We start from the raw sequence: 26,646 nt of genomic DNA on the forward strand, positions 1-26,646 counted from the left end.
ACCAGCCCAGTAGTCAGCACTTCGGTGTTGACATAAATATACATTATATAATTGTATACGTCAGAAGTGCGCTTCATCTACACAAGACTCATCAGTGACGCTCAGATCAGAACAGTTTGAAATCCAAAACAAGTACAAAGTTGAAGAGAATTGAGGATCCAAAATTCCAAAAGTTGTGCCAAATATGGCTAAGGTAATCTTTGCCTGGGATAAGAAAATCCTTAGTATTTCGAATAATTTATACTTTTGCAACCAGTAAATTCATACAAATGACCAAATAATTGATATTCCTGTCAACACCAAAGAGTTGACTACTGGGCGGGTGATAACTTTCAATTTATTTTAATCTGAGCGTCACTGATGAGTGTTATCTAAACGAAACGCGCGTCTGACGTATCACATTATAAACCAGGTACCTCTAACCTTTAATAAAAATTAAGTCCCATTTATCTATTAAGGAGTCAAAAAAGAGGGTCAAAAGATACCAGAGGGACAGTAAAATTCATAAATCGAAAATAAACTGACAACGCCATGGCTAAGAATGAAAAGGACAAACAGACAAACAATAGTACAAATGACACAACATCGAAAACGAACCCAACCAAAAACTAGGGGTGATCAATTGACGGTTTCAGTAATTTAATGTACTTTTAATTTTGGTTTATCTTTCACTTTTGCTGTAAAGGGTTATATCTGGTTCTTACGATATTAGGTTAAGCATTAAATTTTATTTCAGAACAATAACTTTTATCATGAGATGCATTCACTCTTTCAATCATATTTACTTATTTGTAAATCGCGTTTCATGATAATTTTGGGTGTTATTAGAATTATCTAATTATCTTTTGTTTCAATATATTAGTCGAAAAAACAAAACAAAAAATGAGTCGATTGACAGTTTAAATCTTTTTACTTATTTATAAATCTGATTATGCAATCTATTGTAGTCTTCTAAATAAATGGCAAAACTTGTAAAATTGTTTAAAAAATCATCTTTTATGAGCTATATCTCCTATGAGAAGTCGTATTATAATTTATTGTCTAATTACATAGTAGATAGTAGGTAGTTCTGTGCGAATTTGTTTTACCTATAATTGCTTTCAAAAGAGAGGCGAAAGACATCAAAAGGGTATTCAAACTTATAAGTCAAAAACATAATGACAATGCCATGGCAACAACCCCAAAATGACGAAAAGACAAATAATAGTACATAAACAACATAAACAATCGAGACAATCATTATAGAACAGGAAGCTATGGAATATATATGCGGACGATGCAGGGATGATGCTACATATAAATGGAAAATTCTCAATTGGAAAGCTGAAAGTCAAAATTAGAGGCAGACCTACCTGTTTAGCCTTTTTTTAAAGTTCGATGGGATAGATTCTTTCAAAATAGTCACCAAACTTTGAATTAATACTTTTCTCTAGAACAAGTCTATTCACGCATCGTTATAAATATAACGGAATTTGATGAGACTGTCGTACAAAGTGAGAGGTTTAGCGCTATAAAACCAGGTTCAATCCGCTATTTTCTACATTTGAAAATGGTTGTACCAAGTTAGGAATACGACAGTTGTTGTCCATTCGTTTGATTTTGTTATGTGATTAGGGACCTTCCGATTTTATTTTCCTCGGAGTTCAGTGTTTTTGTGATTTTACTTTTAGCGTGCAACTATAAAAACATAGCATGTCTACATCATTTGCCAGGATATCCCTATAACAGGGAAATTATTCAGCGAAAACAAATGAACCAATTTCTATGTCTACTGCAGAATATTACAGACAATTTTCTCCCGGAAAAATGACATTAATCGATTTTGACTTTGTTTATATTTATTGACCTGGTCATGACCCGGATGATCATCGATCACATGATGGAGGTAATTTGACAAAACATGTATGTGTTGTATATATATGTGGGTAGGTGTGAATTGTAGATTTTACATGTTTGTATGCTACTGAACAAAAGAAAGTATCTGTTTAGATAAGACAAGTATGGGTTAATATTTTATCATCGATCACGATAAAGACAAAATCCACAACACGTGGTCAAGGGATAAAAGGATAAACCAGTTAACGAACTAAAAATGTAATATTTAAAATAAATCAAGACAAGCGATTTAGACACATGCTATTTATAATATGTTGTTTTCATTTTTTACAATGATATGAAGCATGAGATTGAAAAGACAGATTAAAGAAAGACTAAGATTTTTGGAGTTTGTGTAAAATTTATGTAAATGCTATTAAGCGAGATGTTAAGCCAAAATTTCAAACAAACTCTAATATTCAAAAACTACACTCAACTATATCCTTGCGAGCATCTTTAACTATTCATCAACTTAAAATCCTAAGAAAATATAAAACAAATGTCATAAATAATATATATGTATATCAATACCTTTTTGTGTAATTTGAAAATTACTAGAATTTCAGAAGTTTTACTATAAGCATTGTACTAATCAAGAGACACGAAACGTCTACTTCACTAAAATGTGAACCTACATGAATATATAAGTATACTGACAAGATGAACTCTGGTTCAAAGTCTCTGACTAAACATATATTTTAAAAAGAGTCTGTTGTAAATGCAGCATTAATTTTGTAGCTTCCCAACTCTTTGACATCGCTTGCATCAGAGGTAGATATTACATACTTGTTCTTATATTTAGTCCTTGAATGTTTTCGAAGGATATCAAATTTAGGAGATAGTATTCCATTGTCAAACAACCAATTTGTAAACCACGACACAAATAACAATGAAAACAATGAAAGAAGCATGGACAATGTTTTATGTGGAAATAACTGTACAACCGTTCCATCATCATCCACTTTATGCCAGGGATACTTAATTATAGGATCTAATCCAAGTGTTATTTCTCCTCCAGCTACACGAAAAAATAGTCCTACGATAAAAGCAACGAGAGATCCGTATGTATTTGCACTAGAAAAATAAATTGCACATGTCAGCTGTGGAAACAATATGACATAAATTATGTCACTACAAAGTACCCATAATGCATAAATAGATCGAACGTATATTGATACAGAAGTTGCAATAACACCAAACACTATAGTTGAAGCTCTCAGCACCCATATTTGTTCTCTTTCAGAAGCCTGAAATTCAGAGAAAATACTTCAAATAATTACTTTGTGTAGACAGCATGATAAAAAATAAGGATTTAAGGATGGAAAAGTATAGTTAACTTGATAATCCATTCATGAAGTGAATATACTTGAAAGTATGATACCCGTAACTTAAACGTTATAAGATATGCCATCTATGTTGACAGAAATATGATAGGCTTTCAGCAATAGATACATTCTTTAGAAGAAATCTTTATGCATATGGGCAGTTTGATCTACTGAACACATGTCTTCAAACAAACTCTATTATTTTCAAAACTATCGTCGATCTATTATATCGTTGATATACGGATATTCTGCTATATGTTCTTCCACATAACTAATGCTTTATTCTTGTCATTGTGTAAGCTCTTTACACGGTTGAAATAAGGGCAACTGATAATTTTCAATTCATTCAAAATACCTACTTAGGTCAAGAAAAAACAAAATGAAGAAATAACAAAATACCTACTGTTTTTCTTATGATCCTTTTGTAGACGTTTCTAGAAAATTGTCCACTGGATGAAAGTACTGCTGAATCAACAGATGACATAACTGCAGCTGCTACAGCACCCAGACCAAACAATGCAACAGCTTTAGGACAAAGATGTTCCATGACTAGTGGCAATACCAACGGTATATCTTCATCAGCCAACATCGAAGAATTTCCAGACATATAAGTGGTCATACTCCAATCTATATGGACATTGTACAAACCAGATTACTTGAAATAGTAGTAGATATGAATGTGTTTTTAAAACTTTGTACTTGTTTGACTTTGTAACTATCTAACTGAGCGTTACTGATGAGTCTAATGTAGACTAAACCTGCGTCTGGCGTATCAAATTATAATCCTGGTACCTTTGGTAACTATTTACACCACTTGGTCGATGCCACTGCTGGTGGACGTTTCGAGGGAAATCAGCAATTCGGTGTTGACAATTAAGAATATCAATAATATAGTCATTTTTATAAATTTCCTGTTACAAAACTTTTCGAAAAACTAAAAACTAAGGACTTTCTTATCCAAGCAATAGATGACCGTAGCCGTATTTGGCACAACTTTTGGGAATTTTGGGTCCTCAATGCTCTTCAACTTTGTACTTGTTTGGCTTTATAACTATTTTGATCTGAGCGTGACTGATTAATCTTATGTAGACAAAACGCGCGTCTGGCGTATTAAATTATAATCCTGGTACCTTTGATAACTATTTACACCACTGGGTCGATGTTACTGCTGGTGGACGTTTCGTCCCCGCGGATATCACAAGACCAGCAGTCAACACTTCGGTGTTGACAACAATATCAATTAGATAGTCATTTTTTTGTTATACATTTCCTATTACAAATCTTTGAAATTTTCGAAAAAATAAGGTTTTTCTTATCCCAGGAAATTATAATCCTGGTACCTTTGATAACTATAAAAGGGAAGATATTCTGTCTTATAAGTTATACTGAAACTAGTGAAAGACAAGTTTTAGTTGGAAGTTAATTTTTATATAAATGAGTATAACCAATTGTTATTATGACATACAGGAAAACTTACAACTAAAAGATTATTAAAACTTTCGAAATGAGTAAAAGAAAAGTTTCAGATGGCGTAAATGTTATCATATTGGTATCTATATGGTTGCCGAAATCAAAAACTAATATGAAAAAAAGTGATGATGCAGTATTACTTGTAATAGATGTGTTTGTAAGATACATTTTATGCCTGTGTCATTATTATGATCAATACAATTTTGTTCCTATGAAGCGACATAACTCTAGTTTTGCAAAGTTGACAGGAGATAAATCATGTAAATAATAATCTATTATATAACAAAAATGTACATGGTAAGTGCAATATCCAGTCATAATGAATTAATAAAAAATTCTGGATACAAATAGAAGCGGGTGAAACTTCTAAAGGAGCAATTGTTTGAATCTGGAAAGGTGGTCCCTAATTGAAATAATTGCTTTTGATAAAAAAAAAAAAAAAAAAGAAATGAAAAAAATGAAACAAAGAAATGATAATATGAAAAATTAAATGATAAAATGACAAACAAATGTTTTACATCAAGAATTTAACAAGGAATGTTTTAGATATCTGACAAAAAAAGTTTGCTTTCGAAACATGAAAGGCGAACCAAAACTAAACAAAAAGATTGATTTCATTTCAGGGTTAAAAAAATGAAATTGGGTTTTATGTTTTAATAAAACCCCTACCTTCCCCAAAATTTTTAATTGTTGCTCACTAATTCGAAGAGATACTCACAACTTTATGGCAAGAAAGTAAAAAAAATGAATAAATAGAAAGCTATAGACTAAGCCATGCAAACACACGAGGTGGTCTCTTTGATGGAAGAACTAGCTGGGCAAATCGTGTAATCCATTCCAATAGGATGGGGGTAATATATTATGCTTCAACTTTGGGGACATAAAAAAAGATTTTGTTGTATGTCATCCAAAAATATTTTTATCTTTCTAAAGAATATCAATACACTTTTTGTACCTGTTTGTGTAGCTATGATACCAACCAATAATGAGGGAATCACAACAATGAAGCAACCAATCACTCCTAAGTATGACAACAGCTCTGCAATATATGCTGACTTGGCTGCAAGAACTCTTTGGAAATATACCTGTTGTATAAATATTATATATAGGAAATACAATCAAATGTAACAAGTGGTTTTATTGTAAAATTAAATATGCAGAAACTGTTATAATAAAATTACAATAAAATACCCTTATAGATAAATATTAATGGAACATCATGAGAAAGGAATAATGTGTGAACTTCACACAAATAATACAAGATGTCATTGGGTTATATATTATGTGCTGACGCACGGTGGGTATGGTTGTCCTGCGAGAGAACGTTCTGTGCTGGTGATTTGGTCCTGTCAGGTGCTGGTGGGTCCTGATTCTGTGCTGGTGGGTTTGTTTACATTGTATCAGAACGGCAATAAAACGACTGTTGTGTTGCTTAATTTTTCTCTGATGCGTCATAAGTACCATGCAAAGTATATTACAACAATATTATATTGCAAAAGTCGTGCAAGTTCGTTAAACGGAATTGTCCTGACGCTGTGCTGGCGATAAGAAAAACGTCCTGGTTCTGTGCTCCTATGTCCTGGTTCTGTGCCTTTATATTTTAGTTAAAAGTGGCATATATTCAAGATTATTGATGCTGTACTGTTATTGACTAATTAACTGTTGTCTACTTTCTTGAAATTGACATTGTTGTGAATCTGTTTACTGTCATAATGAGAGAAAAATACCCCTATTTTTTTAATGTTTTTAAAATTAACTGTAATCTTATTTATTGGCCTGTTAATGGAATCCTTCTTGCCCACTTTTAAGATAAGAAAATATGTTTACGATTTTCGGGATTACGATCATTTTGCAAGATCACCAAAATACGTTCCTTTGCAAGATCACCAAAATACGTTGTAATGTATATAAAGTAGATGATGTAGTATGTTTGTTGTCAATGGACAAATTTCCATAAGAAACCAAAGGAAGTATGTGTTAACAACCATACGTCATCGTACGACCTTCAACAATAACCCATAAAATAAAAATGTAAAAGGTTTTGCATAAAAATGGAGAGCAAAAATATAGAACAAAGGACTTTCTGAGCGTTTGAATCATATGTCTTTAGCAGCTTAAAACACATTTGTTTGTGAACAATTTAGTGCTGACTATAAAAATGACAATAGTACTGCGTGTTTGTTTGTTTGGTTTTTTTTTGGGGGGGGATGGGGGATAAGTTAGAGCGAGGTTACAGTGACAGTTTTACGCTTGGAATAGTTTCCCGAAAGATTTAAAAGTGTACTTTAAAAGAAAAATGTATCATATAGCTATTAAGAATCACTTGCTATATCTGTAAGATTTTTTCAACATAATTTTTTCGTCTGAACGGTTATCAGGTTTTTTTTTCTTCGAAAGTTCGATAGAACACTAAAAAAAATCACTATTTTATGACAGGGCAGACTAGAATATGTCAATTTCAAAAATTTAAATAGCTCGTAGCTTCATACTACCAATTGAGTATAAAACAAGTATATAAGTTTAAAAAAGAAATTCTTAGATTAAACACCTACATTTAACTTTAAAAGGTCATAACAGTTTAAAACAATACAAATCTACACACACACAAAACTGGCTTATATATAATTTCAACTGGTTATCAACCCGAATCGCTATAAGATCATATATAAGCTCACCTGTGTCAAGGGGTCGTGTGAGGTTCATGTATTGTCTTGGCGTCCGCAATTACAAAAACATCTTTTCTGAAATTACTTGACCAAATGTTACCAAATGATTTTTCAAGAGTGAATCTAGGAAAAACAATATTCATCAACAAATATGACCACTGTCTGTTAAAATGTATTTGAGTTTTTAGTTACAGCCGATTCCATTAAGTATGTAGGCAAATGTAATATCTTTGGTGAGCTTGCTTGTTAGCTAAACCGTGAAGTCATTGTTAGGTAAGGTATACTACCCTCCTTTCGAAGTAGCCTGGTCCTACAGACAGAAAGATGTGTCATGTGTCGGACTAGTCTACTAGTTTACTAAACCTAACAATGACTTTTCTATTCAGCAAGCAAGATAACCAAAGATATTCCCTTTGTCTACACACTCATTGTAATCGGCTTTAATATTGCAAAAGTTCAAGCAATTAGGGCAAAACTTACCGAGTAAAAAAAATCAAAAGACCAAAGTCTATCTACCTTGCACATTTCAGAAAATTCAGATCAGATAACGAAAATGGGTCCAGCAACATTTATAAGCAATTTTAGATTTTGACCCTCACAGTTTCCATTCACCACAAATATTTTCGTTACAACGAATCATTTTAAATACAAAATACCAGTTGCAGCCTTTTGTTTATCTATAAATATATGTATACGGATAAATTTATAAAAGGCAGCAGGGTCACCAGAGTGAGGAGTCGATGTCATCTGAAATAAATGCTAAGCATAGATCTAGAAAGCGACAGATAATCATGACATTAAAAAAACTCTCTTCTTTTCGACTTTTTTCGAACAAATTGACACATAAAATGAATTATATAGTATTGCGGAATTTTTAACTTGTGTTCAATTCATTGGTTACTAATACACCTTTTACTAGGATAACAATCCTGTCAAGTATGAGCTGGGTAAAATATTTCAGAAAAGAAGATGGAAATGTGAAAGTTTCCGTGCGTCAGGTGCAACAGCATACGAACAGCTAACATGCCTCGTCAGGGTGGAAGCTAAAAAGTCCACGAAAATTTGATTTAAAACCTTTATTCGTTCCAACAAAGTTATTGAGATTTTGTTGAGGATTTAACCATCTACGACAACAAGATTTTTTTTTTTAGAATTTACAGCTCTTCTATAAATATATGCAAAGCAAAGCATTGATCAAATTACTTGCTATGATTGTTTGGATGTTTGTAAACGACAGGTAAGTAGTCTCTTTACTATATACTAGAATTTGTTTGGACAATAAACATTAACTTCAATTCCTGTCAGTTTGTATTTGTCCAATCAAATTCCAGTATGTATTGAAACTCCGCCTACCTATTGTTTGAAAACATCCAAGCAAACATAGCAAGCAAGTCAATCAATTTTTTTTTTGCATGCTTTTATAGAAGAACTATACTATATAATGCAAAGAAGCGTTTAAAATACTATCAATTTCTTTTTGTCCTATGTAAACTTCCGTACCATTTCCTTCCATTCATCATCATTAAATTGAACTGTAAAATATTTCTTGGTACCTTCTTAATTCCTTTATAAGTCTTATGTAAAAATAATTATGACAGTAACTGTTGTGAGCACAAGATTCCCTGCACACTTTTAAAGTTCTGATTCATCAAACATTAAAATGTGAACTTAAGTTTTGAGTCTTTTTTAATCGACACGATTGGGATTTTTGTATAAGAGAACATGGTTTATCTATTAGTTGAAAATTCGGCTTTGAACTAGCTTTCAGTACCTGCGAGCATTCGTTGTTCAATAATGTGTGTCTTTGTGTTATTATTTTATGTGATAAATTGTTGTGTTGGTACACCACTGTAACACTGAAGGAGGAAATGAGGAGGGTTGGTTGGGTGGAAGTGGGGAGGGGTATGCGGAGCGCTAACAAACATGTCTATGCGGAATGGGCTTTGATCATTGTTAAAGCATCAATGTAAGGGGCATTTAATATCTTAATAAAACTATTCTTATTTTAGATACTTTATATTGTTATCTGATATTTGACGAAAGATGTTGCCCTTTTATGTAATTATGTAATACAAGTTACGATCATTTGAAAACACATATTAAACTGCCAAATTGATGCACAAGATCTAGAGCTAAAATATGAGTCATAGATCCTATTGACAACAATTATCTGCCCAATTTTATTGATTTTGTAACATTTGTTTCAAATATGACTAACTTCTTATCCAAAATCACCAGCACCGTATCAGGACCCACCAGCACAATAACAGGACCCACCAGCACAGTATCAGGACATCAATAAATTGAGAAAATGCTAAATTTTAATAAATTGCAATGTTTTTTCACAAAAAAGTTTTGTCGTGTGGATTGCGGTATAGAAAGCGGACTAAATGAGCATTTTTGTTTTATTTTTTCATTTCTAGATTTTCTGAAAATGAGTATTGTTGTGTTACGCTTACTGTAACAGTTTAGAGGGTCAACTTTTTAATGGTTTACATATGAACCCATAAGAAACAAAATTGAAAAATCTCAACTGTTTTCTTCCATTTTTTATGAGTGAAAACGTCAAAAATCATCATTTTCGTCTTTGTTTACATTTTTCATTGATCACCAGCACCCGTCAGTACCGAATCACCAGCACAGAACGTTCTCTCGCAGGACAACCATACCCACCGTGTGACGGTTTGTATCTTTTTATTTTCTTAACTGATTCCCTTTCAAGTGTTTTCGTGTTGTTATGTGTATGAAACTTACTGTAACCCAGTTTTTGTGTATTCACCTATCGGATTTTTGACTGATGGCGTTTATGGTTCATGTGCATCCTGAGGTGCGATTTGATTCTGACGCTGGAGATTTTTAAAATCCTGTTTTTTTGGTTTTTTTTGCGTCTTTTTTATATTTATTTTGTGATTTTTTTAGTTGGTTTTGATTAGTGTCTGTGATGTAATTTTATACAGTTTTTGCTGCTGAATCTCAATTATTGAGTTATGTGTGCGATTTTATAGTACTGTATAAATAAACAAATTAAGGGAACGGAGTGGACATTATATTTCAAACGGATCGAATTATATGAGATTGACGCCTGAAAAGGTATTTAAAGAGTATATTTACCGGACGAAAACCTCGACTTCTTATTTATTTGTTGTTAAAAAAGTCGAAGTAAATCTGTCAATAGGAAATGTCTGACCAAATTAGAGGTAATACTCTAATGTTTTAAGTAGCCGTTACTTGCTTTTGGTGATGAATCGGTAATTACTGATAACTATGAGCTATTTATTTTCAAATCGTGATATTTCGTTTTTACAGGTACAGTATAGATGTATTATGATAAACTAAAAATACAGTATAAATGTATTACCTGCCATGGTATTGCACCAAGTATCATCTGTAACCAGCCGTCAATATATACACCTGCTGTAGATGGATCTAGTTCTTTCACCCAAACGTCTGTGTAGTTAGTTGACAGGTCCCTCACTGCATCATTTGATATAGCAAACGGGATTATCAGCCACTATAAAAAAAAAAAAAAAAAAAAAAAAAAATATAATGAGGCGACAGGTATCAAAGAGATATATTAAACGGTTTATTCGAACAGAAACCAGCAATAACGAACTCATTTTTGTCTTACAAAACTTTGTGATACAGACTTGTTTTATGAGAACTTAAATTTTGTAAGACAAAATTCATTTTTGTAGACAAAATTCATTTTGTAGACAAAAAAATCATTATTGTCAAATAGGTATGCAAATATAAACTTATTTGCATACACAATTTACTTTTGTTAACTGATATGAAAATTAAAACACAAAAGTCAATTTTGTGAGACAACATTGAATTTGTAGGCAATTAACAGGTTGATTAAATTAGCATCCTGTGATTTTGTAATTAAAATTATTTGTTGTGTAGACCCAATTTAGTTTAGTGAAAGTTGAACACAAAATTGACTTGTCTCACAAAATAAAATAGAAAATGGAAATTGGGAATGTGTCAAAGAGACAACAACCAATCAAAAAAGCAGACAACAGGCGAACCCACAAATGGGTCTTCAATGCAGCGAGAAACTACTGCATTCGGAGACGTGCTTCAGTTGGCCCCTAAACAAAAATGAATACTAGTTCATAGACAATGTACGTCATATTCAACACCGAAATATACACAAGAAACTAAAATTAAAAATTATATAAGATTGACAAAGGCCAGAGGCTCCTGACTTGGGACAGGCGCCAAAATGTGGCGGGGTTAAACATGTTTTGTAAAATCTCAACCCTCTCCCTATACCTCTAGCCAATGTAGAATAAAGGAATACACAGCAATACGCACAATAAAACTTCGTTTAAAATCATTTTGAGTCCGATGTCAGAATAGGTAACAAAAGAAACTAAACAAAATGACAATGATACATAAATTAACAAAGGACTACTAGCAGTTACTGACATGCGAGCTCCAGACCTCAATTAAACTGATTGAAAGGTTATGTCTTCATCATATGAATATATAGTACAATCCCTCCCGTTAGGGGTTTAGTATTAAAAAAATTATAAAATATATATAAGAAGAACATAACCCGTATCATACCAACAACTGGTTTTAGAATAAATGTGTTTATTTCCGATGCAAAGACTCTATAAGTGAATCAATATTAAAACTAAAATATAAAAACTTCAATGGCCTGACAACAGTATTGTAACTATATCCTTTCTTAATAAGTATGTTTAAAGGGTTTGTTAGCATTTGAGGTGAATGCCGATATTTTTGTGCTGTGTACAGAATATAACCATAGATAATAAGATGTGAAATACCTGAACGTATAGGATGTCTGCATGTTGAATAATATGTACGAATGATGTCCTTATACCGATGATTGACTTTTGTGACACAAAATTGTCTTTTGTTAAAGTTTTACTTCCATTTAGCAAAACTCAATTTTGTCTACACAAAAATAAACACAAAATTGAATTTTGTAACAAAATATCAGTTGTGTATGCCAAATAGTTCACAGAATCCACACAAAACTAATTTGTATATAAAATTGACTTTTGTCGCCCAATTTTCCAATTAGGTAACAAAAGTAAAGTTTGGGATACAAAAATGAAATGAAAGATAATTCTATTTGACAAAATTTAAATCTGTAGTATGAGAAACTGAACTCATTTTTGATGAACAAAACTCACTTTTGTCCGTACAAAATTAAATTTCGAGAAAAAACGACAAGAGTTCAGTTCGGCGCCTTGTATGTACAATGTCAACAAGACATCAAGCGTTTTTGTTTATATAACATATTCATCAGTTTTAAAATGAACATATTTGGTCTATTTCTATTGACCTTTCCTGTTAGAGATTATATGTATTACATTCAATATCAAATTTACAGTGTAGTTTTCCCTCTAAACCTAAACGATAGCAAATATTTATACAACTGCAATAAAGTAAATACCTTAAAATCCTACATTTATAGCAAATCCTTACAAAATAAAGTCAAAATAACTCCTTGTAAAGCCAAAACTTTAGCAAATCTTTATTAAGCTTAAACTTGAGCAATTCATTATAAACTTACAACTAAAGCAAATCCTTATAAATTTAAAAATAAGGCTACACCTTATCAATTGATCCTTTTAGACAACTATAAAATGATCTAACGTAAAATAACATTTAATGAGAAACAAAATCATATTATGATAATGAAACAAACGAGAAACAATTATATAAGACAGCAACCATGCAATAACAATCACTAAATTACAAACATTTATAAAATAATTGCGGATTTACTGTTAAATAGCAGTACTTGTGATACTAATTTAAGTACAAATGCAAAATAACTGAAATATTAAAAGTTTACTTTGTGTTTGCTTTCAGGAAAAAAATTAGTATGACATGTCATTGATAAATCATTCGAAAATGTGTACTACTTACAACACCGAAAAACATAAAGATAAGTTGTAAAACATCCGTATACGCCACAGAAAAAAGTCCACCAAAGAAAGTGTAAAGTACAGCCACACAGGCTGCCACTATAACAGAAATATTGTAGTCTATGTTCAGTACTACAGACAAAGTTGAACCTAAAAATGGAGAAAAAAACCTTTGCGTATCTTTTGTTGCATATCAAATTCTTCCTATGCACGTTTTTCCTAAAATAACAAAGCAATGACTGAACACTTATGTATGCTGAGTCGAACCATAAAGAAATTTGTTTCATGTAAAAAAAAAATCATTGGTTTTGTCATAGATTCTCGTGAAAAAATATTTTTATCCTTTAGTTTTAAATATATATATTTAAAAGATTAAATAGTTTTGCAAATAAGTCTTTTCAATTAAATATAAAATGGAAGATACAAATGGACAATCAAAACTAATAGGTCGAAAGGAGTACGACAAAATAAAACATTACGAAAAGACAAAAAAACAACAACATATAAAACATTGCATTTACAACTGACACTGATAAACAATATAACAGTTATGAACATGTATTAAAAATTGTAATTGTAAATGTAAATAAGAAACCTAAAGCTCCTAATATTGCTGCAACAACAAATACATCTCCCGATAGAGATATGATGTATAGCAATGCACCCATCATATCTCCATACTTCTGCTGGAATGGGTCGATAATGGTTGCATATCCATTCTGACGCATCCGTCTGGCAAAGAAAAATCCACCTGTTATGAATTAGTATAAATAAAAATAATTTTCATTTACAATATGTTTATAAAATGTAAGTAATTTTCGTTTTTATGAGTTTGGTTGGTTTTATAAAACAATTATCACGGCAGTACAATCTATAGTCTGTCGAGCAGTAATAAAAAATTGTCGATTGATTGATTGTCGGTGTAAAAAGACACTTTCAGTACTATTGGCTGTATCGTAACGGACAGTTATTATTTAGGATGTAAGCCGTCTGTTCTTTGGCAGGAAAAACTGGCAATCTTAATCAACTACTACGTGCGGAGTTCAAATTTTATATTGACTATTCAGACCTCCCGGCCACCGAGGCCTACGCTTATCAATTGATCAAAACCGTATGGTGACCTTTTGATCTTTTGATATATAAGGTCTTTCCTCTTCCCGAGTGTAAAAAGCGAAAAGTTTCAGAAGGTATGCTTGTCGTATAACAAACGAAAGGTCGTACAAAGTACATTAGGAAAACATCACTTTTACAGGAAAGACCTTTCAATTGTTTTACAAACAATTGAGATACTAGTTGGTAACTGTTTTTACTGAAGTAAATCTATTATCGAATGTCATTATATACCAGAAATGAAAGCGCTATACGTTAACAAGCTGGTTTATATTTCCTGGTAGTTTTTGCACTCTGTAACTCAGTATGAAATCTCAGAACAGAGGTAAATAATTTGTTATATTGTGATTATGATGATAAGGAGGAGGTGGAGCCTGCATGGGGACATGTCACATTACCCAGATATATTAATTTAGCTCCGAGCCTACCAGTATTTGACTTATTTCTGAATGAAACGTGCTTAGCAGAGAAGCAGCCAATATCAATTGTAAAGTCTTTAGTTTGAACAATCTGGGGATATATTTAAAAAAAAAAAATGAGAATTTATGATAATGGCGATTTCATTTCTAGTATAAAAAACAGGTCTCTCAAATAACAACTTTCAGATGAGCACACGATATAATTTTGTCTGATATTAATGTTAATAATATATTTATTACATTACATATTTTGATTTATCTTCAAATTTGATTTTTTTTACCAAAACTGACAAAAGTGCCTCGAGATATTTATACCTAAAGGTTCACAAATACTTTTAAAACCCCCCATGTGTGAAATTTTACAGTTTTGTCAATTATTATCTGCTTATCACATCAAAAATGTTATTATTCAGCGAACAGACCAGGATATAACCGTAATTATATATAATAATTGAAATAAATAAAGTAGTGAAATTCACTGTATTTGAATTTACAAAACCGCTTTAAAATTATAGATATGTCAATGAGAGAACTCTCTATCCAAGTCATTTTTTGTCAAAGAAAAACCATAATAGGTCAACTAATGCATACATATATAATGTATTTGAAAGATTGAAATATTTATGCTTCAAAAACTCACATAATGGAATTATTTAGATATCTATCATAATATATATATGTATATAATTGCTTTCTTCTTTACTATCTTATCTATTAGTAGTTTTAACAACCAGCTTTATATCACATAAATCTATAACTTACTGAACGCCAAACACACCGAATAGGCAAACGGAGCCTGACTTCCCACTAATCCTCCCGAGTAAACACCCTCTGCTGTACCATTTATAAATCCTCCTTCTACCCAGGTTGCTGAAATAGCATAGGAAAGACGTGTAGGGACATTATGTCAGAAGTATTGATTTCAAAGCTGACATTTCTCATTTTGTCTGTTCCAAGTTTATATTTCTTAATTCTAAGTTGAAACACAGAAACAAAGATCGGAACTGATAAATGAAAACTTAGAAGTGAGAAAAGTAATTTGTAAGTAATGTAAGCCAAAATGGAAATAAGAAATGGTATAAAAATGTCCCTTCCAATCTTTCGTAGACATTACACATAAACTACATTATAAACTAATATATGAAATCAAAACAACTTACTGGTACTGTTTAAGTTAAAACATTTCTAGTAGTTATCTTTGTTTAACACGTTTATATGTGACTTTTATGTCCAATTCCTCAATCATTTTGACCTGTTGTGAGAAAGTATGCTGTCTGTTATAAACGGATTTCTTATATATTTAATTTTGCTTATATAATTCTTTGTAGGGCATACACATTGTACTTTTCTATCTGGTTAATTGTTTTTTTTTCCTTAGAAAATGAAGACTATTTTTAAAAAGAGAATTGAAAATGCTTTCTTATTTGGGTTGTTGGGAACCTTCCCTTCGTGGCGTACTTGTATCCACATGTCTTCATTTTTTTTAACTAGGATGTTTGGTCAACCCTGTCATGATCGGACCATTTTACAATATTTTATGTTGTTTTCTATTTGTATTTATTACATGAATTTTCAATTAAGAAAGAAAGGTTAGATCATAACAGTTATATTTATCTTAGGCTAATTTAACCTGAGGAAGATGAAACCTTACTTTCATAATTGAAGATGCAATTATTTATCGTAAGCTAATTTTGCCTGGGGGAGTGAATTGCTGTCTTCTGTTATCAGTATTTTAAATTAGCTGATTTCAGTTTTGGGCACACGTTGTTAACCTGTTAATGAACCTTCCTTGTCCCCTCTTTTATATTAAGGTCCTTATTGGTCATGCAATTAGCTGTCATGTGTTGTTTCATAAACATCTTTGGCTTTGAGCGTTTCAGATGAAGGTTATCTAAGGAAAGCGCTTCGGACAAATGAAAATTATAAAGTGATGTTTTCATTTGTTTCCAAATTATCCCTTATTTCCAATTCTTAGTAACACAAACTTGCAACAAAGGACCTTAAACTTTTTAAGTTCTACATTTCTGTCCAATACCTTTTCATCTTTATCTGTCTAAGGTTACTTTTCTCATAAATAAGTCATGGAAAGTCAAGAATTTGAATTAATTAGGCTTTTGTGCTTAGAATAAAATAAAGGTGAATTTGAAGTTAAGTAATATGTATAAAACATCAACTATAGTAAATGGTAGAATTGTGAATGTTAACGGAGAATGTGTCAAAGAGACCACAACCCAACAAAAGTGCAGAAGTCACTTCTAAACCAAGAACAGGTATTGAACGCAACGAAAAATACCTAAAAACACATTTTCTTTTAATTAAGTCCATATTTTAAATCATTTCAAATTTCATAATCCCATCATAAAGCATGTCTACCGATGTTTGTTATAATGCATAAAAAAATTGGCTGGAAGGTTTGGGATCAAGTCATGCTGCATTAGGTTTTTGCTCAGACTAATCCTTCAAAGTGAATGTTAAAGACTAAAAGCTGTGAAGCCTGCAAAAGTCAAACATACAGGTTGAAGGGCACCCGAGTGGGAAACCAAACCAACGTCACATTTAACTGAGGTTTTATAAATCTTATTCTTAATAATGTATACTAAACCATGAAAATGTCAGTTTTTTTTTACATTCGCTTGATCCTTTAAATTTTTGATTTTTCCATTTAATATAGAGGAATTTCGGATTCAAATTTTCAATTGAATAGTATTTTTGTTATTTTACTTTGTACACACTACTATTAAATGTTGTCATTTTGCATAAAATAAAACGTTCATTGAACTCAAATACTTAACCTTTTATGAATAAACAGGTAAAACATGTTAAAATATTTTATTTATCCTTGAAAACAAAACTTTCTTACCGGTCATGGTAAATATCCCAAGGAGCATCCCAATACTTCTCCCTGCAAGTAAAACATCTTCACTGTTCTTAGTTACTTTCCGAGATTTCCATGCTGCCCATAACCCTAGCAATAGAAATATAACATAGAACACGATGACAGACACCAAACCTGGTACATACACCGCCATACTAGTACATTTATAAAGTGTTGTTTGATGATAAGACGTTATTTTACATCTCAGTGAACTCTGATCTAAAAATTATGTCAATTTACAGCATAGAATATCAATAAGCTGTCTTTTTCAAATTAAGCGCTTTAAGATATTTATAAAGTAAATTTTAATTTCATTTTGAATCACAACAAAGGACCTTTATTGCTTTTACAGCATTACGTTATTTACAATTTTACCTGTGCATTACATTACGTTGAATTAAAAAAAAAAAGAGCATCACTCTTGCTCCATTGATCCAGTGAACAGTATCGTTAAGATGTCAGAATTAGTACAAAATCAGCATATTTGGTCATGAAAAGACGTTGTTGGCATGACACGGGTTATGTTCTTCTCATATATGTTATGATGGTATGATACTAAACCCCTAACGGGAAGGATTGTGCCTGATGTTCATATGATGAAATCATAATCTTTCAGTCAGTTTGATTGAAGTCTGGAGCTGGCATGTCAGTTAACTGCTAGTAGTCTGTTGTTATTTATGTATTATTGTCATTTTGTTTATTTTCTTTGGTTACATCTTCTGACATCAGACTCGGACTTCTCTTGAACTGAATTTTAATGTGCGTATTGGTATGCGTTTACTTTTCTACTTGGGCTAGAGGTATAGGGGGAGGGTTGAGATCACGTAAACATGTTTAACCTCGCCGCATTTTTGCGCCTGTCCCAAGTCAGGAGCCTCTGACCTTTGTTAGTCTTGTATTATTTTAATTTTAGTTTCTTGTATACAATTTGGAAATTAGCATGGCTTTCATTATCACTGAACAATTATATATTTGTTTAGGGGCCATCTGAAGGACGCCTCCGGGTGTGGGAATTTCTCGCTGCATTGAAGACCTGTTGGTGACCTTCTGCTGTTGTTTTTTTCTATGGTAGGGTTGTTGTCTCTTTGGCACATTCCATATTTCCATTCTCAATTTTATTATACATTAAAAAAAATCCTATTACTAAATGAACTATGTCAATATGCAGCATAGACTATTAATAAGCTTTCTTTTACAAATAAACACACTGAAAATGTTCAATAAAGTAAAATTAATTTAATGTTGAATCAAAATCATGTACAATTATCTTGCTTACAACATAACGTTATTTATTATTTGACCTGAGCATCACATTACGGTTGACAATACATAGCATCTCCCTTGCTTCGCCAGTTCCGTGAACAGTATCGTTAAGATATCAGCATTGGTACACGTTCAACGTATTTAGTGATAAAAAGATTTATCAGACATCTGAATAAACACTGATATATAAAATTGAGAATGGAAATGGGGAATGTGTCAAAGAGACAACAACCCGCCCAAATAAAAAACAACAGCAGAGGGTCACCAACAGGTCTTCAATGTAGCGAGAAATTCCCGCACCCGGAGGCGTCCTTCAGCTGGCCCCTAAACAAATATATACTAGTCCAGTGATAATGAACGCCATACTAATTTCCAAATTGTACACAAGAAACTAAAATTAAAATAACACAAGACTAACAAAGGCCAGAGGCTCCTGACTTGGGACAGGCGCAAAAATGCGGCGGGGTTAAACATGTTTGTGAGATCTCAACCCTCCCCCTATACCTCTAACCTATGTAGTAAAGTAAACGCATAACAATACGCAAATTAAAATTCAGTTCAAGAGAAATCTGAGTCTGATGTCAGAAGATGTAACCAAAGAAAATAAACAAAATGACAATAATACATAAATAACAACAGACTACTAGCAGGTAACTGACATGCCAGCTCCAGACTTCAACTAAACTGACTGAAAGATTATGATTTCATCATATGAACATCAGGCACAATCCTTCCCGTTAGGGGTTTAGTATCAAACCATCATAACATATATGAGAAGAACATAACCCGTGTCATGCCAACAACTGTTTTAGAATAAATGTGTTTAGTTCCGATGCAAAGACCTTATCAATGACTCAATATTAACGCCAAAATATGCAATCTTTAATGACTTGACAACAGTATCGTAATTACATCCCTTCTTAATAAGTCTATTCAAAGGTTTTGTAAGTTTCTGAGGTGAATACTGACACCTTTGTGCTTTATAAAGAATATTACCATAAAAAATTGGATGTGAAATACCTGAACGTATTAAAAGTCTGCATGTTGAGCTGTATTTACGAATAATGTCTTTATACCGATGATAAAATTTAGTAAATGTTTTGACTAGTTTGTGATATCGAAAACCCTGGTGTAATAATTTTTCAGTAATACATAAATTTCTCTCGTTAAAATCTAAAACATTGTTACATACACGAGCGAATCGTACAAGTTGAGATATATAAACACCGTAAGATGGTGACAAGGGAACGTCACCATCTAAAAACGGATAGTTAACGATAGGAAATGAAAAATCATCCCTTTTATCATAAATTTTAGTATTCAGCTTTCCATTAGTGATATTGATATCAAGATCGAGAAAAGGGCAGTGGTCATTGTTAGTATTAGCTTTATTTAAAGTAAGTTCAACAGGATAAATTTCATTAATATACATACTGAAGTCGTCATTATTGAGAGCCAAAATATCGTCCAAATATCTAAAAGTATTATTAAATTTGTTTATCAGATGTTGTTTCGATGGGTCTTTGCTTATTTTTGTCATAAATTGTAACTCATAACAATACAAAAACAGGTCCGCAATAAGTGGTGCACAGTTAGTCCCCATTGGAATTCCGATAATCTGACGATATACGGAATCCCCAAAGCGAACAAAAATGTTATCTAGTAAAAATTCAAGGGCATATATAGTATCAAAGCATGTCCAATTAACATAGTTTTTTTGTTTATTGCTACTAAAAAATGACCTAAAAGAGTTTGAACATATATATTCACATTCTGATTTTTTGAATGCCCATTTAATTAGGTGTGTGAATTTTTTCTTAATGAGAATGTGAGGCAATGTGGTATACAGGGTAGAAAAATCAAAACTTTGAACAGATTCAAAATCACCAATATAAGCATGCAATTTATCAAGTACTTCCAACGAGTTCTTGACACTCCAAAAGTAATTTATTCCACTATTTTCGAAGGCCTTATTTGAACAATATATCTTTTTAAAGTAATTGCTTGAAAGGGTTTAAGTACAGCTCTTTGTAAGAACCAGGCAGAGTGCGATACATGAAGGTTTCCAATTTTTCCTATAATTGGCCTAGTAGAAGCAATAAATGAATATTGCTCAAAAAATAATTTTGAGTGGGAAAATATGAGTGGTTGCAATGGTAACGGACACTCTATTTTTTGGTTGTTAAGCGTGCTAAAATCTTTCAAAAATCAGCTAAATCACCACATTTCAGAGCTTGAGTATGAATAGAATCATGCATTATTCATTAATTTTCATATGTAACATTGATAGAACTTGGTTTAAGCTTCATTTTAGTTAAGATTGCATGTCAACCAAATTTGTAAATTTTTTGAAAAATTTTGCGAAAAAATGCATATTTTCAACTTTTCTGAAATTGGGATTTTTGCTGAAATATGAAATTTTCTCTCGTGTTTTTCAGAAAAGTGCAAATGTGTACAGAATAGTTAGCACTGTAGTTATGAAGTTTGGATACTTCTTTACCAAATTAAGTAGTGAAATGCGTGGGATTTTCTCAAGTTTTATCACCATAGCAACCGATTTTTCCCTTGGAAACGGAGTTTTTATTTGCAGAATATTGCAGTTTAAGAGCTTAAATGTCCTGAATTGTTTAATATCGGAATAATGGCGTGTAACCGTCTCATTAACAATTATACCACATCTTCTTTTTTAAATTAACAGAAAAGATTAAAAAAAAATCTACATGAAAGTCGAAAAATATAATATTGTATGTATGACAAAAAGAGGGATCCAGAAAGGTTCTCCTAAGATCAAATGGTCACTTTTAGAAATTTCTTTAGTTAACTAGGCCATTGGAGGCAAATTATAAAGTTAATAGTGACACCAACAAAATTCAAACTTGATCTCTGTGTGTATACATTTTTCATAAGATTTGATTGAGGCAAACTAAAATTATAAAATGGAAACCAACTTTGTGACGACTAATGTACTGACGAACATGGGTTAAACCTACTACAACCCCCCCCCCCCCCCCCCAATTGCGGTTTGTTAATATTATGTTACGGGATAATTTTGTGATTTATGCTGGTGGAATAACATCTCAGACGGATGTGTGCCATAAGAAATTAAGAATTTTCATACAATTGTTAGGGCCATATCTTGCCTTTCCATAAGCCAGGTTGGCCCGGCTATTGCAATCCCATGAAGTTCATCATGTGTTAACCTTAAACCAGATGCTCCACGAGGCACAGCTTTATACGACCACAGGGTTCGATTGTTCGAATCCTGAACAGTTGGGGCAAGTATGGACACACCATTCCAGCTTGATACAGCTCCGAATTTGGATTGCGATTAAACAGTTGACACAGCATAGTTTACTGACACAGAATGAATGTGGTCTAAGAACTTAAACTTAAAAACTTAAAAATTGTACATTTACCTATCATGATCCAATATCCAAAATCTAAATACATGGTTAGATTCAGCATATAAAGAACCCCAAGAATTCATTTTTTGTTAAAATCAAACTAAGTTTAATTTTTGATCCTTTGGACCTTAATGTAGGCTAATTTAAAAACGTGACCAAAAAATATGAATCTACATTCACAGTCAGATTCGGCATTTCAAAGAACCTTATTCAATTTTTGATGAAATCAAACAAAGTTAAATGTTGACCCTTTCGGTCCCTAATTACTAAACTGTTGGGACCAAAACTCCCAAAATCAATCCCAACCTTCCTGTTATGGTCATAAACCTTGTGTTTAAATTTCATAGATTTCTATTTACTTATACCAAGAAAAATGCTTAATTGGGCCCCTTTCTGGCCCCTAATTCCTAAACTGTTGAGACCAAAACTCCCAAAATCAATCCCAACCTTTCTTTTGTGTTCATAAACTTTGTGTTTGAATTTCATAGATTTCTATTTACTTATACTAAAGTTATTGTGTGAAAACCAAGAAAATGCCTAAATGGGCCCTTTTTTGGCCCCTTAATCCTAAACTGTTAGAACCAAAACTCTCGAAATCAATTGCAACCTGTCTTTTGGGGTAATTAATCTTGTGTTAAAATTTCATAGATTTCTATTCACTTAAACTAAAGTTATAGTGCGAAAACCAATGTGTCTTCGGACAACGAAACGCAATTATCTTTTCAAGTATCTACTTGTATGCAACATTTTTAAAAATCAATATACCCCTCCCCCTTTTTCCATGCCCCCCAACCCCAATGTTTCATTATATATTACATTTATTGAACAATCTGAAGAAAAAAAATACCCAGACAAGACTGTGAGTGAAGCAAAGAATGAAGTCATATTCCAATTTGAAAATATACACCCTCTATTTATATATTTTTTTACATACATTTCTATTTATGCTTTTTTTAGTGGATGTTGCTATGGATAATATGTCTTTCCGTGGCAAAAATTGAAGTCAACAACACTTGACGATAATAATTTAAAGTTTGCGTTAGCTTTTATGTATTTTCTTATCGGTTATTAAACAATTCAGGACATTTAAGCTCTTAGACTACAATATTCTGCAAATGAAAATTCCGTTTCCAAGGAAAAAATCGGTTGCTATGGGGATAAAACTAAAAAAAAAACCCACACATTTTTCTATTAAATTTGGTAAAGTAGTATCCAAACTTCATAACTACAGTGCTAACTATTATGTACACATTTGCACTTTTCTGAAAAACACCAGAGAAAATTTGATAATTTCGCTAAAATCCCAATTGCAGAAAAGTTGAAAATATGCATTTTTTCGCAAAATTTTTCAAAAAATTTACAAATTTGGTTGACATGCAATCTTCACTAAAATGAAGCTTAAACCAAGTTCTATCAATGTTACATATGCAAATTAATGAATAATGCATGATTCTATTCATAATCAGGCTCTGAAATGTGGTAATTTAGCTGATTTTTGAAAGATTTTATTACGCTTAACAACCAAAAAAATTGTGTGTCCGTTACCATGGCAACCACTCATATTTTCCCACTCAAAATAATTTTTTGAGCAGGATTCATTTATTGCTTCTACTAGGCCAATTATAGATAAAATCTGAAACCCCCCCCCCCCCCCCCCATGTATCACATGTATATGGCACTCTGCCTGGTTCTTATAAAGAGCTGTACTTAATAGAGCAATTTTAATTTCATTTTGAATAGTAATACTGTAGGCAGCAGGAGATTGTTTTTTCTATTTGAATGGTACTTTTTTTCTGTACAACCGTTCCTCTATATTTTGTTCCGCAATTCATTTTCACTTTTGTACAAAATTGTTTCTTGCATCTTGTGATATGGTTTATTACAAATAAATTAATCACATATATCAAATTTATAATTTAGTACACTAGACACTCGTCTAGTCATCACAATCTTCATCAGACTCATCAATGGCTGACAAAATCAAAACAGATGGAAAGCAAACTTTATATTAAAATGGAAGAGCAGTGAAAACCAAATCCAAAATACTCTGCCATTTGTGACTAAGAGCAGCAAGGATTATAACAAAGATCTAAACAAGCTTTCATGTTCAACATAATCAATAGTAGTGATATACAAACAAAAATAGTACAAAAAGTATGTTTACTTTCGACTTGCTCAATGATAATTAAAAGTGAAAGTTTAAATGATATAACTGTAAGTGTTACATGTCGTTTTTGATAGAACGTGTTTAACTAATGCTGAGATGTTTTGCTACCAAATAGTTTAAATGTGGAAGCAATGTTTCTGTAGGATATGGGTTTAGAAGTGGACCTATAATTAGGAGATGAGGCAAAAGCCTTCGGAAACTTATGTAAACAGAAAGTGATTGAAAGAAACTTTCTAACGCTACATATATTTTGAGTAAGTAGTTTTTGTACATCAAACATTTGGCGGGGTTAAGCATATTTTTTAAGCACAATATTTATGTAACTAATTTATCTTACCTAATATTTGATATGGGAACTAATTAAGAAGTAAGTATCAACCTTGATAACAAAATTTATACACAATATTAAAAAATTTACTGTGACAAAATCAAAGTCTCTCGGACATGTTTTGTTTGATAGCATGAACATTTATAACTATGTCTATTTGCAATGTATGTTACTCTGAGAACAATTACTTTTTCAGAAGAATTCTCACCAAATTGTATTGGATATATGTTAATAATTAGTACGGAACGAACCCCATACTCTACTGCCCTATTATGATGTAAGTTTAATTACGAGAAGTATGACCACAAAAAAGCAAAAATATGGCAATTTTATAATAAGATTGTGATAAGCCCCTCTGAAGCTTCAAACATGCTTCTCGTGGTAACATGTCTTATCATGGAGTTAAGTCATTTCAATTGATATTTTATAGTGTGTCTTTCTATGTTGTGATCTTTTGGTTCAGATAAGGGTGAAGGTTTTATTCCATTAAAACCTTTAAACCCGCTGCAATTATTTGCCCATGTCCGAAGACAGGAATTTGATGTTCAGTAGTTGTCGTGTGTTGATGTGGTTCATAAGTGTTTCTCGAATTTTATACAGATTAGACCGTTGGTTTCCCCATTCTAATGGTTTTACACTAGTAATTTGTTGGGCCCTTTATAGCTTGCTGTTCGGTGTGAGCCAATGCTCCGTGTTAAAGACCGTACCTTGACCTATAATGGTTTACGTTTATAAATTGTGACTTGGATGGAGAGTTGTCTCATTAGCACCCATACCGCATCTTTTTATATATATTTTCAAGACTATTTGTGTAGTTCATCTTCACACTGTTTGATTACACCACTAGGTGTAAACGTGAATACAAGTTTTCTATATAATTTTGCCCATTCGACCTCTTTACCTGAAAAATATAAACGGCTTTTTAAAAGGTTTCCTGGTTTGTTAAAAATTACAATTTTCGTCTTTTTTTAAATTGACATCGAAACACCATTTAAACAATATCACGTTACATATTAATTCTATTTCGAAGGCCTTTCAGTTTTTTCCGAAAATATCAGAACACCATCAACATACTTGAGCTAATATACTCAACAATTAATGATATTTAAAGGATCAGAACATTATAAAAATTTGTCAGGTAGATCATTGCTGAATATTTCGAAAATATTTGGGATTAGAACATCCTCTAGTGTAACCTTGTTTAATGGTTCAAAACATGGTGTCATTTCATTATTATTTTCAACACACAGGTAATTTTTATTATACATATGTTTGATGATAAGATTAAACTTACCCGTTATATTATTTGTCAATAGTTATCTTCTAATACCTTACGTTTTCGAAGGCCTTTTTAAAATCTGCAAAAGTGGTAAATAACTCACTTCGGTGTTGACATGAATATCAATTATATGGTCATTTTTTTAAATTTCCTGTTTACAAAAAAATTCATTTTTCGAAAAAAAAAATATAAGGACTTTGATATCTCAGGCATGGATGACCTGGCCGTATTTGGCACAACTTTTTGGAAATTGGGGTCCTGAATGTTCTTCAACTTTGTACTTTTTCGCTTTACAACTCTTTTGATCTGAGCGTGACTGATGTGTCTTATCTAGACGAACTGCGCGTCTGGTGTATTAAATTATAATCCTGGTACCTTTGATTACTATTATCACCACTGGGTCGATGCCACTGCTGGTGGACGTTTCGTCCCGAGGGTATCAGCAGCCCAGTAGTCAGCACTTCTGTGTTGACATAAATATCAATTATATGGTCATTTTTATAAATTTCCTGTTTCCAAAATGTTGAATTTTTAGAAAAATAAATAAGGATTT

General features: G+C 32.1%; 1 protein-coding gene across 3 annotated transcripts in view; it reads right to left on the bottom strand.

Annotated features, from left to right (window-relative positions):
- Window positions 1-1,999: 1,999 nt before the first annotated feature.
- LOC139490589 (high-affinity choline transporter 1-like) overlaps window positions 2,000-26,646 on the bottom strand; it is a 41,613-nt gene continuing 16,966 nt past the window's right edge. Inside the window, exons 2-9 of one of the 3 annotated variants that reach the window (XM_071277464.1) lie at window positions 17,638-17,742; window positions 15,540-15,647; window positions 13,844-13,999; window positions 13,250-13,398; window positions 10,695-10,847; window positions 5,626-5,755; window positions 3,604-3,827; window positions 2,000-3,122 (exon numbers count right to left, since the gene is read on the bottom strand). In XM_071277464.1, coding sequence (XP_071133565.1) covers window positions 2,574-3,122; window positions 3,604-3,827; window positions 5,626-5,755; window positions 10,695-10,847; window positions 13,250-13,398; window positions 13,844-13,999; window positions 15,540-15,647; window positions 17,638-17,665 — 1,497 coding nt within the window. In that variant the 5' untranslated portion in view covers window positions 17,666-17,742 and the 3' untranslated portion in view covers window positions 2,000-2,573. Of the gene's footprint in view, window positions 3,123-3,603; window positions 3,828-5,625; window positions 5,756-10,694; window positions 10,848-13,249; window positions 13,399-13,843; window positions 14,000-15,539; window positions 15,648-17,637; window positions 17,870-26,646 lie in introns of those variants that run through there. The other 2 variants (XM_071277462.1, XM_071277463.1) reach the window with 2 other exon arrangements.

The sequence above is a fragment of the Mytilus edulis genome, chromosome 10 (assembly GCF_963676685.1).
Source record: "Mytilus edulis chromosome 10, xbMytEdul2.2, whole genome shotgun sequence".
In the NCBI taxonomy this organism is placed as follows: Eukaryota; Metazoa; Mollusca; class Bivalvia; order Mytilida; family Mytilidae; genus Mytilus; species Mytilus edulis.